The sequence below is a fragment of the Lactuca virosa genome, chromosome 3 (assembly GCF_052849685.1).
Source record: "Lactuca virosa cultivar CGN04683 chromosome 3, Lactuca_virosa_CGN04683_v6, whole genome shotgun sequence".
NCBI classification, from domain to species: Eukaryota; Viridiplantae; Streptophyta; class Magnoliopsida; order Asterales; family Asteraceae; genus Lactuca; species Lactuca virosa.
The window spans coordinates 164,946,972-164,958,969 of NC_136428.1; the positions used below are offsets into that span (position 1 = coordinate 164,946,972).

The 11,998-nt window shown below is 39.2% G+C and overlaps 1 protein-coding gene across 1 annotated transcript; it reads left to right on the top strand.

Annotated features, from left to right (window-relative positions):
* The first annotated feature begins 8,832 nt into the window (after nucleotides 1-8,832).
* On the top strand, nucleotides 8,833-9,322 carry LOC145164237 (uncharacterized). The gene is made up of 2 exons (XM_079082960.1): nucleotides 8,833-9,222; nucleotides 9,311-9,322. The coding sequence occupies exons 1-2, from the start codon at nucleotides 8,833-8,835 to the stop codon at nucleotides 9,320-9,322; spliced, it is 402 nt and encodes a 133-aa protein (XP_078939086.1).
* The last annotated feature ends 2,676 nt before the right edge of the window (nucleotides 9,323-11,998 follow it).

Sequence of the window (11,998 nt, forward strand, 5' to 3'; positions counted from 1 at the left end):
TGTTGTAGCAACCATTGCTATGTCTAAACACGTTTAGCCATCTACAAACTCGATTCATGACAGTCTTAATTCATACCTACTTCCAACATATGAACGACTGTGGAGTGTTTAAATAACTTAGTCATTCGGAAAGAATAACCTAGCTATCCTGGAAGTCAAAACATGCAAAGTGAAACACAATAATAATCAAATCCAATATGGTCTCAGAACCCTTTTGAATATAAATAAAACCACCTTTTATTTATCACCATATTGATTACACATTATTCATTGTATAATGTTTCAAATAATCAACTTAATACTTGAACAAAAACAACAGTCGTCCCATGCTCCTAGCATGTACACTTTGTTTTTCTAAACAATAGTTATGCCATACTCCAAGTATGCACACTATGTTTGTCTATGATCTTTACTTTGTGAAATAGATCAATTGAACATGATTCCAATGATGTTCATTTCACAATCCCAAATCCTTATTGTAAATGTAAGAATTCCTAATTCCTACCATTTACCAAAAAAAAAACTGTTAGATTTTAAACTTATATGCACTGATCCCCTCGTAATGATTATGCACAAGGTCACCAAAACCTTGTCATCAGTCATTACAGAGGATTCCAAAGGAGATCAACTCTATGGAAATGAACTCTCATATTCAAAGTACATTGTTTTGAACATCCTTCTTGCATAAAAGTTTCTAACTTTCTCATAGATTCTTAATATCCAACTCCCAATATGGAAAATTTCCATATTCCTATTTTGATTATCATATCTGAACAAGAGCTACCTCTTTTCAGAATATATCCATATGGTCCTTCCAAAATTTAACACTATACTTCCAACTGTCCCTGAGCAACCAATCTTTGGTGAGCCTTAGATAGTCCTCGACAATTGCTTAATCATTTTAGTCTTATCCAATTCTAGACTTTTCCCTTCTTAATGCTCTGAGCATTTGGAAAATTTAGAAATGATGAATATTATAGCACATGTGACCGATCCTATACCCGAAGCATATGGGACACGATTCACGATGTCTCACATAAAGACCTGATACTGGATCAGTCTTTTGCTACAATATTTTTTTTATTTTCCATGTTTTCAAAAATCGACTATGAAGAGGGATGCTGTAATCATAATCGAATTTGAGAACGCAATATATATAGAATTTCCTTATGTTGAACCATTCCAACATAAAATTCATATATATATATCCTTGACTAAAGATGATTAAAACTCAATCTAAGCTTTTAGAATTGAAATGAAGTATAATTTCCCCTCCCTTAATTATAGCAAAACAACTTTTTCAACCCCTACAACTTTACGAATTGAAAGTTTTGTTTTTCTATAATTAACATTGCTAACTTGCAACACAAAACATAATAATCATGCTCCCACTAACATGATGATTATCAACATAACACTTATGCTCCCACTAGCTCTGACATATTTCCAGAAATCAGCTGGACTTCTGAAATTTAGATTCGTACACCCTTTCTTAGATAGCTCACATGTGTGTCTAAACAATTTCCAGAACTATGAAAAGGGATGTCGTAATCATAGTCTTAATTGTTTAGACCTTTGCCATTTCTCACAAGTCCATGTTAGTGTGCCGGTTAACCACACACGCTCCACTAACGACTTTGAGAATTCAAACATCACAACTGCTATCTACTTAAAATCTTCTTAGTGAAAGCATTTCCTCACCATCATTTTCATGAATCGGAGAGAAACCATATGACACTTAGATTTTATGGTGTATGAGTTCCTATCCATGTGAATTTGTCAAAACCATAATCACAAGACAAGGTTAGTAACAAATTCAGCCTTACATGGATTGAACTTGTTCAATCTTAATTTCTTGTCATCTGGTAGCACAAGGCCCACCAACGCTTCCAAGCTGTTATGCACACAGTTTAGAACTAACAGAACTCATATGCATAGTCAACTTAATAGGAACAGACACAGAAACAAGAATTATGTCAACTTAATAGGTTTCAAACCTTAAGTCATGTGCTAGTGATAAAACTCAGGTTTTACTCTTGATTAAATCTTGAAATCCTTTCAGGATCTTTAAGACTCCCACTGTCCTCTTGACATATAAGTTTCCCTAGTCAAGAACCATTCCTTGACAAAAAAAATATTCAAGGGATAGTGCAGATTCTTATTAAGATAAACACTTCACACAATTGGTCTTAGTTGGTCTTTGTCTTATCCAAGACATCACAACTTACCAATTTCAAATGTACAGGAGTAGAAAACATTTTACACTACATTTGATAAGTGTTTTAAACCTTACTTTATGTCACTCAATGTTACAATCTTGGAGTATGACTCTAAGAGTTGTTTTGGAACGAAGTATGATCCATCTTCTTGATTTTAACCATTCCAACAATTCATGACCCCTCATCTTAGTCATAACAATGCACTAAGATGTCCTTAGAGTATGAATTTGTGATATGGTTTCATAATCATTAAGATGATCATAAAAACATGATACTAAAGTACTCTCCCATCTTTTCAGATTTGAGAAACTTTTATCTTTCTACCAAATTTGATTCATCTCATCCGTTCTGCCATACATTGAAACTTTTCCAATGTTACAGAATTATACTTAACCTTATAAGTATAGCCATATTTACTAATCTCTAGTAAATCATGACGAATTGATCTTTGTGGTGGACCTTGACCAGCACACACCCAGTGTACCTAATTCCTTAGTCCTTCAATTGACTCACATATGCATGTGATCAATGAATTAGTCTCAATTTTTACAAAGATGAAAATTCTCATCCATCATACAATACAACTTGTATGATTCCAAGTTTCTGTCTAACTGAAGCTTGGGTGATGAGAACCTTTCCTCATTTGGTAAATTCAGACACTACCATATATGAGAGAATCAAACTCATATTTCCAATATTGCTAGAAACATACAAACATCAATTTCCATAAATGCCATTGTAAGTGGATATAATATAAAATAAACTAAACAAAACTTTTAATTCTTTATTAAAATGCGGAAAGATATTCCTTACAATGCATCTTCAAATGAAAACTATGATATTACATATTTCCTAGCAATCTATCATAACTTTTAAGTAGTAGCTCAAAAATCCGATCCTCGAACCATGCGATAGAAATCCATCTTCGTGGTCAGATTCAGCACACTCTTATTTTAACCTTCCTTTTGCTCGATCCTGCTAAACATCAAGATGCAACCTAGTCACATCATGTAATAAGAATCAACAATTAGGAATTTTAACAAAGTTAGATAGTGGACTTACCTGAAGCCGAGTCAAACATTTTGTCTCTACTTGCTTTCAAATATTTCAGGTATTCAGGGTAGCTTCGCTTCCAATGTCCCTTTTCATGACAATAAAAACATATAGACTCTTTGGGAATGGTACACGAGACAATCACAAACTTAGCCTTTCCATTTACCTTTTGGTCAATCGGGTTGACCAAGGCCGATCCCCTTCCATTGGGACGAGAAAGCTTTTCTGGACTTCCAATGTTACCATTGTCCATGTCCATAGACGTTTGAGAAATAGATTTTCCATCAATATTTGCTCGACCATTACGCCAAATCATTGCTGATTCAGCAGCAACAAGCAAATAAGAAAGATCTATTAGGGTTATGTCGGGATCTGTCATATGGTAGTCTTTAATAAACTCACTATATGACTCAGGAAGTGACTGAAGAACCCAGTCAACAGCGAACTTCCTTAAAATAACAGCACCCAACATTCTTAACTTGTCTATGTGTGACTTCATTCCTAAGACATGAGTGCACACAGGTCTTCCATCTTTATGTTTCATTTCTAGTAGAGCTTGAGTGATCTTGAACCTTTCAAGTCTTCGGGCTTGTGGGTCAGGGAGAATAAATGGAGGAGGTGGGGGGAGTGAAGCATGATGTTGAGGGACATCATCTTCAAGAGGAAAGCTTGTTTCAAGCGATTTGGGAAGATCATAGTTGTCTGAACCAGACATCTACAATGGGAGAAAATCAAGTTAGTTGATTCAAGTCCTTAATATAACACCCAATATGAAATATTAAGGCTAGGACCTAACACAATATTTTATAACTTGGAATAGGGATGCCGTAATCCAAGCTATAAAATATTTGAAGGTAGGTGAATGACGATTCACCAATTTCCACCATGAAAAACGAAATAATTTATTAGGTTTTAATTGGATTTGAAACTCCTAGATCTTTTGAGATTCATTGAACTTTTCAATGGCATGTTTCAATCTCGATTGTGCCCTTCAGGTTTTGTGACTGGGATGCCGAGGATCACAAAACAAGGTGTGAATAACCATGCAAACTCACTTGGTACCCTTAATATTATCACCTAATCGATGTGCCGGTTAACCACACACGCTCAACCGATCTATGATAAACATTAAGTCACCCTTCGTGATCCTTACTAGTCCAAGTTAGTGTGCCGGTTAACCACACACGCTCCACCAACGACTTGGTAAGGTATAAAGTGTGAATTTCATGGGTTAGCACCATATTCACATTTTCCTAAAGTAACTAAGATTGGGAATTTATAAAAGGTTTAGTTACTTTATAATATTCATTATACTTTTAATGAGAATTTAAAGTCATTGTCCTACCCGTTCGGCTAACGACCCTCCACCGATCAAGGAAGCGGTGGTGAGAATGGACACCCATTAAGTTGCCATTTTATAGGCAACAACCTTCTACCCCCCCTTATAGACCGGCTTCGTGAATGAGGCCTACTAACGGTAAAACGACTTGATCTTAAACATATAATAATTAACCATTAATGTTATAAATAGTATAAGGGTTGAATTTTAACTATTAAAACTCTAAGGGTTGGAATTAAAGTTTATTAAAGTGTGTGAAACTTTACAAATTCCAAAACTTGAGGGCAAGTTTTGTAACTATCCAAAACTTTTCATTTCATAACTTATGAATTAAAGGTTCATGAAAATGAAGACTCTTCATTTTTATGTAACTTATGTGTTTAAATGTGTGTTTAAAAGAAGTGAGCTTTGGATATCCATAACTTGAGGACAAATTATGGACTCCATTAAAACACATAAATGATCAAGAATTAATCCTAAACAATTCAGCAAATAATTCCTATCATCTTCTAAATTCATAAGAATATGAACATGATCATCAAAGTTTCAAGAATTATATGAACACATACAAAGCATGAAATTTTGATATAAGCTATTGTAAATGGATTAGAACAACCATTACACCAACTAAAACAAGTTTTAAAACACCAAAACAGTTTAGGGTAATGTTTCTAGTCCATTTCCAGCAGCAAAAGTCGAAAAACTGCATTCTGAGGCTCCTACTCGCCGAGTGCACGAACCTACTCGGCGAGTAGGATGAGTTTACACATGAACTCGGCGAGTCCCCCCATCGACTCAGCGATTTCATCAGTCAGACAGCAAAAAATCGACTTTTTATCACTATTTTGCATCAAGTATAAAACAAACAAGCCTAGGCTCTGATACCACTGTTGGGTTTTGAGCATTCCAACACTTCCTAAGTGTACATGCAACCCTATTAAACCTTGGATCTATGTTTGTCCAAGATACATGCAAAATATTATTTTCCAAGGTTTATAGCCTATCTAGCATGGCATGGGGTACTTTTAACCATAAAAGAACTAGATGAATTACATACCTTTTGTTGATTGTTGATTCCTTGGAGTTTGAGAGCCAAGCACCAATAATGTGAATGCCTCAAATGGAAATCACAAATCACCACAAACTTGGAAAATGTATGAGAGAGTATACTAACTCTTGATTTTGGCCACCACACTTACACACACACTTAGGGTGTTTTTCATGCAACATAAGCTTGTTTATATAGTATGCATGGTTAAGGTGAAACCCTAATAACCCATGTCTTTTCCTCTTCCAAGGATCCATGGGTTAAAAGCTCCATGGATCATCCATGGACTTCCATATAAGCTTAGCCCATTAACAAATGAGCATTAGCCCACACCATATAAATACAATAGCCCATGATTTAATTAGTCTTCTTTTTAATCACTAAATCAATTCATAATTAATTCAAGATTAAAACTAATTAAATAACATGACTTTATATTAATATATTATAACTTATAATATATTAATAAATCGTAAGTATACAATTCTCATAAAATTATCCATAAACAGTTTGGGTGAAGTGCAACCCAAATGGACCATGCCGGGTCGGGTCAAGTATATACCAAATAAGTTATGGACTTAGACACCTTATCCAACAAGAGGGTCATAGGGAGTACTGATGTGGTTCTCAAGATGACAGAGAGGATCCAGCAGGTCCGGAGCAGGCTATAGACTGCTCATAGTCGGCAGAATAGCTATGCCGACAAGCGCCGATCGGACCTGGACTTTCAGGTGGGAGATACGGTTCTCCTGAAGGTGTCACCTTGGAAAGGCGTCATCCGATTCAGGAGGCGGGGAAAGTTGGGCCCCAAATACATTGTTCCGTTCAGAATTGTAGACTGGGTGGGCAAAGTGGCGTATATGCTGGATCTACCAGCCGAGCTTAGTCAGATCCACAGTACCTTTCATGTCTCCCAACTGCGGAAGTGTCTGGTAGACGACTCTGTAGTGGTGCCTCTATAGGATTTTCAGGTTGATGACAGCCTGAACTACATTGAGCGACCAGTAGCCATCCTCAACAGGAAGACGAAGGATCTGAGGAACAAGAAGGTCGAGTTGGTGAAGGTGCAATGGTAGCACCGCAAGGGCTCAAAATGGACTTGGGAGCCGGAGGATGAGATGTGGGAGCACTACCCTGAGCTTTTTCCAGAAGCGGCAGCAGACTTCGAGGACGAAATCTAAAATAAGTAAGGGAGATTTGTAACGCCCGGTTCCCGATATGTATTTTAAAATAAGAGTTTTTGCATTTTTATACTGGGACTCGACGAGTTAAGGCCCCAAACTCGTCGAGAAGGGGCGAATCTTGGATGCGGGTGGAAGAGTCTACTCAACAAGTCGGAAGCCCCGACTCGATGAGTAGATCTGTCTAAATGAAACCCTAAATTTTAGTCTTTGCACTCTATTTAAACACCTTATATGGCCTCCAGTCCGACCTCCATCACCCTCATACCCTATTCTCGAAACCCTAATCAGTTTGTGAGTGTTCTTGAGCTATTTCGTGCCATTTTAATGATTTTAAGCTTGGAGAAGGAAGGAAAGGCTTGGAGGACCAAGAAGAAGGCAACAGATCCAGAGTTGTGGTTGCATTCCAGTTTGTTTGAGGTAAAAAGCTTCAACCTTGGAACATTACTAAGTCACTCTCGGGATGTGAGTGCATAATAGAGCGATGACTTCAGATCTGGGAACTTTTGAGCTAAGGAAGCTTAAAGTTGCCACCTTTATGTCTTAGTTTTAGTGTCATAACACCCATGGATGCACGTAAAGTTTGTAACTTTACATGTTATATCGACCCTATGAGGCCATATCTATATTTTTGATGCGATAAGCCCGACTGCAATCGACCATATAGACTTGGACTTTGGGGGACTCGACAAGTCGTTCATAGGACTCGGCGAGTCGGGTCATGGTTCCCCAACCTTTTCTATTTCTGAGAAATCTGGGTGAGTCTAGAAGAGGACTCAAGAAGATGGATGGGAATATGGACTTGAAGATCAAAGAACTTGATGAGTTCCTGGATGAACTCGGCGAGTTCAAGACAAGGTCCCAACTGATATGAAGCAGGACTCGACGAGTTCAAGGACGAACTCGGCGAGTCAATGAGCAAATGTTTCGATCTGTATGAAGGAGAACTCGACGAATCCAAGGAAGGACTCGACGAGTTCAAATGGAAAGTCCTGATTCTGTCATAAGGAGAAACTCAGAAAGTTAGAGGGTAACTCGACGAATCCGATCGCGAATTTGAGTTTCTCTGAATTATGGAACTCGACGAGTTGATGGATCAACTCGGCGAGCTAAGTCAACCAGATGTTGACTTTGACCTTGACTTTGACTTTGACCTGAGTTGACCCTTGAAAGGGTTACGAGTATGAAATGGTAATTAAGGAAGGTTGTTATGTGTAGGAGTTTGAGGAGAGTTGATCCCAGCACCGAGGACATTTCAGTTACTGTAAGACATCGAGGTGAGTTACCTTCCAGTAGAAGTGGGTCTACGGCCACAGTGTCGACCCACTAGTAGGAGTTGTTTGATTAGATTACTGTCTTTGTGATAATTATCTATGTTTGCTACTACCGGATATGTCTTATGTGCTAGCATGATATGATGTTGTGTGATAGTGGTAGTAGGGGGAATAGTCCCCGTGTCACGGTCGTAAGGGCCGAAGGGTAGGTCGGGCACCCCATAAGTGTCTGGCAGTATGTTTTATGCTATGATATTATATGGTAGTAGTAGGGTTGAAATAGTCCCCGTAGCTGGTTGAGATAAACCGGAGGGTAGGTCGGGTACCCTAGAATGGTCTGGCAGGGTACGTGGGGCACCCCAGAATGGACTGGCAGGGTAGGGTGAGCACCCCATAATTTCCCGACAATATGTTTGTTATATAGTATAAGGTATGATGGGGGAACTCAATAAGCTTTGTGCTTACAGTTTTTAGTTTTGTTTTCAGGTACCTCTTCATCGAAGGGGAAGGAGCCGGCACAGTAGCAGCGCATCACAAACACACAAGATTTCCGCATTATGAGATTTTGGGATTGTACTCTGACATTGTTACTATTTTGTGAGATAGCTTTGAGACATGTGACTATGGTTTTATGAAATAATATGACTCGATGATGTTTCCTATAAATGTTTTTCTAAATCGTTATTTCAAAATGAAATTTTTGGTCTTGAAAATTGGGATGTTACAGCACGAAAGGAATTTGTTGAAACTTGAGTTACAATATTATGAACTAGATGTGCAAAATCGCCCACAACTGAAAAATTCTTCTATAATTTATGAGTTGTGTAGAGGCCTACATGAAACAGGAAAGTCAGGTCCTTATCCTTTGCTTTATAGATTGATTCGTCTTATATTGACCCTCCCTATTTCTACTGCGACATCTGAAAGAGCATTTTCAGCAATGAAAATTGTGAAAACACGACTTTCAAATACCATGAATGATGATTTTCTTAAAAGTTGTTTGCTTGTTAACATCAAGACAGAGATTGCTGATACATTTCCTACGTATGATATTATAGATGATTTCTATTCCATTAAAAAAAGAAGAGTGCAACTTAAAGTGCATAAGGTACTATTTCTTATGTTTATATATTTTTTAATTTTCTAAAATGAACCATATGTATGTATGTTAAAATTACTTATTTTAATACTTGCAGGTTAATGGATGAATACGAGTCGATGCTTTTAGTTAGTTGAAAACATTTGAAGATTGAGGCTAATGGAGACAAATTTTTAATTCTTTGTCATTTTTTTTAAAATTTAGACTTATTACTTTATGCGGGTATAACATTATATTTTAATATATTATTACAATGTGAGCCCCCCTTAATGTTAAATCCTTGCTCCGCCCCTGCGTACGCGTAACAGGGAAGTCACAACCCTTAGGGTTTCGTTATTTAGAATAGCTCATATGAAATGAAATGCACCTTATTTGATATTTTCTAGATTAATTTCAGTATGTTACTCACGAGGGGATCTAGATCAGGAGCTGGAGCGACTGGCCAGGATAGGTCGTGGTTGACAAAGGCTGAGATTAGGGCGTTGATTTCTTCTGAGGTTGTGACTGTTATGCGGGAACATATATTAGAGTTGTTCGGTCCTATCAAGACCGCCATGATTGAGTACTTTGATGACCGTTACGCTGCACGTTTTGAGGCTGCTGTTTATACAGCTACCACGGCCGTTGCGGCCGTTGGGGTTCATGAAGAGAGAGCCTTCCATTACCGGGACTTCGACAATACGAAGCCCTCGGTATTCGATAGGGTTTAGGATCCGATCATTTCTATGAGGTGGATTTTCGATCTTGAGGGATGTTTCTTTACTTGCTCCTGTCCAGCTGACCAGAAGGTCAAGTGCGCCCGGAACCTTCTCCGGTTGGGGGTGAAGGATTGGTGGAGGTTGGTTACTAGCTTCTACATGTGACAACCCGAAAATTCTATCTTGTACTATTATACAAATCAATCAAAGTCAGACTCGTTTCTGTCACTTTCTAGCTTTGTTTTGAGTCATTTGAGTGTTCTAAACCAAGTAGCTTCAAGTTAGAAGTTTGACTTTGAGTCCCGCAAGTTCACCCGACACAAAAAGTGCTCTAACTGCAACAGGAAGGGGCACACTGCCCGTTTCTGTAAGGATGCGGCAAAGCCAATTACTTAAGTCCCCGACGCTGGCGTGGGCCAAGCTTGCTATGGTCGTCGCGAGGTGGGAAACTATAAGAGGAACTGCCCGAAGGCAGGGAATGCCGGCGGCGTGGGAAGAGTTCTGGCTATAGGCCACGAGGAAGCAGTTGTTGACCCCACAATGGTCACTGGTACGTTTCTCCTTGATAACTCTTATGCATGCATTCTGTTTAATAGTGGAGCGGAGAGGAGTTTCGTGAACCAGAAATTTGCTCACTTACTTAAACATAAACCGCATGCACTTAAGGAGTCGTTCACTGTAGAAAAAGCTAACGGAAAGACAGAGAGCGCTAGCAGCATATACATAGGATGTACACTAACACTAGATAGCCATTCATTTCCAATCGACCTAATGCCGGTCTCAATTAAAAGTTTCGACGTCATAATCGGCATGGATTGGTTGAGTGCTCATTGCGCCGACATTATGTGTTACGAAAAGGCGATTTGCCTTAATCTGTCGTCTAGCGAAACTCTAGTAATCTACGGCGACAAACCCGACACGAACCTTCGCCTCATCTCGAGCATTCAAGCCCATAAATTCTTGCAAAAGGAATGTCGCGCATTCCTTCCTCATGTTGTCGACGTGAGCCAAGAGACGAAAGACATTAAGAACATTCCAGTGGTACGCGAATTTCCCGACATCTTTCCAGAAGAACTCCCATGATTACCTCCACAACGTCAAGTTGAGTTCAGAATCGACTTAGTTCCAGGGGCTACCCCGTAGCCAAATCGCCCTATCGTTTAGCACCGGCTGAGATGCAGGAGCTATCCAGTCAACTTAACGAATTGCTCAGCAAGGGCTTCATTAGACCAAGCTTCTCTCCGTGGGGAGCACCAGTCTTGTTCGTCAAGAAGAAAGACGGATCGTTCCGTATGTGCATCGACTATAGAGAACTGAACAAACTCACCGTCAAAAATCGTTACCCTCTGCCTCGCATTGACGATTTGTTTGACCAACTTCAAGGGGCGAATTTCTTTTCAAAGATAGACCTGAGATCCTTGTATCACCAGTTACGAGTACTAGGGGAGGATGTTCCGACGACAGCCTTCCGAACTCGTGATGGGCACTACGAGTTCGTAGTGATGTCGTTCGGATTGACCAATGCGCCCGCAGTATTCATGGATTTAATTAATAGGGTGTGCCATCCTTACTTGGATTAGTTCGTCATTTTCTTCATCGATGACATACTTATCTACTCTCGTAGTAAGGAGGATCATAGTCAACACCTTCGACAGGTCTTGGAAACATTGCGATCGGAGAGGCTCTATGCGAAGTTCTCGAAATGCGAATTTTGGATCCGAAGAGTCGAATTCTTAGGGCACGTAGTTAGCGAAGAGGAAATACACGTGGACCCTTCCAAAATCAAAGCCATCGAGAACCGGTCAGCACGAAGACGCCTACAGAAATTCGTCAATTTCTAAGCCTCGTTGGCTAATATCGCAGGTTCATTCAGAACTTCTCTCGGATTGCGAAACCGCTTACAACATTGACCCAGAAGGGCGTGGCCTTTGTCAGGGAAGAGAAGCAAGAAAAAGTGTTCCAAACGCTAAAGCGAGCCTTATGTACTGCACCGATACTGCCCTCCCCGAAGGGACAGAAGACTTCATGGTTTATTGCGATGCATCCAACCAAGTGCTCGACTGTGTTCTGATGCAACGAGGAAAGGT

Excerpts from the sequence above, each read along its gene's own strand:
- LOC145164237 (XM_079082960.1), top strand. The coding sequence starts at position 8,833 with ATGTTACAGCACGAAAGGAATTTGTTGAAACTTGAGTTACAATATTAT.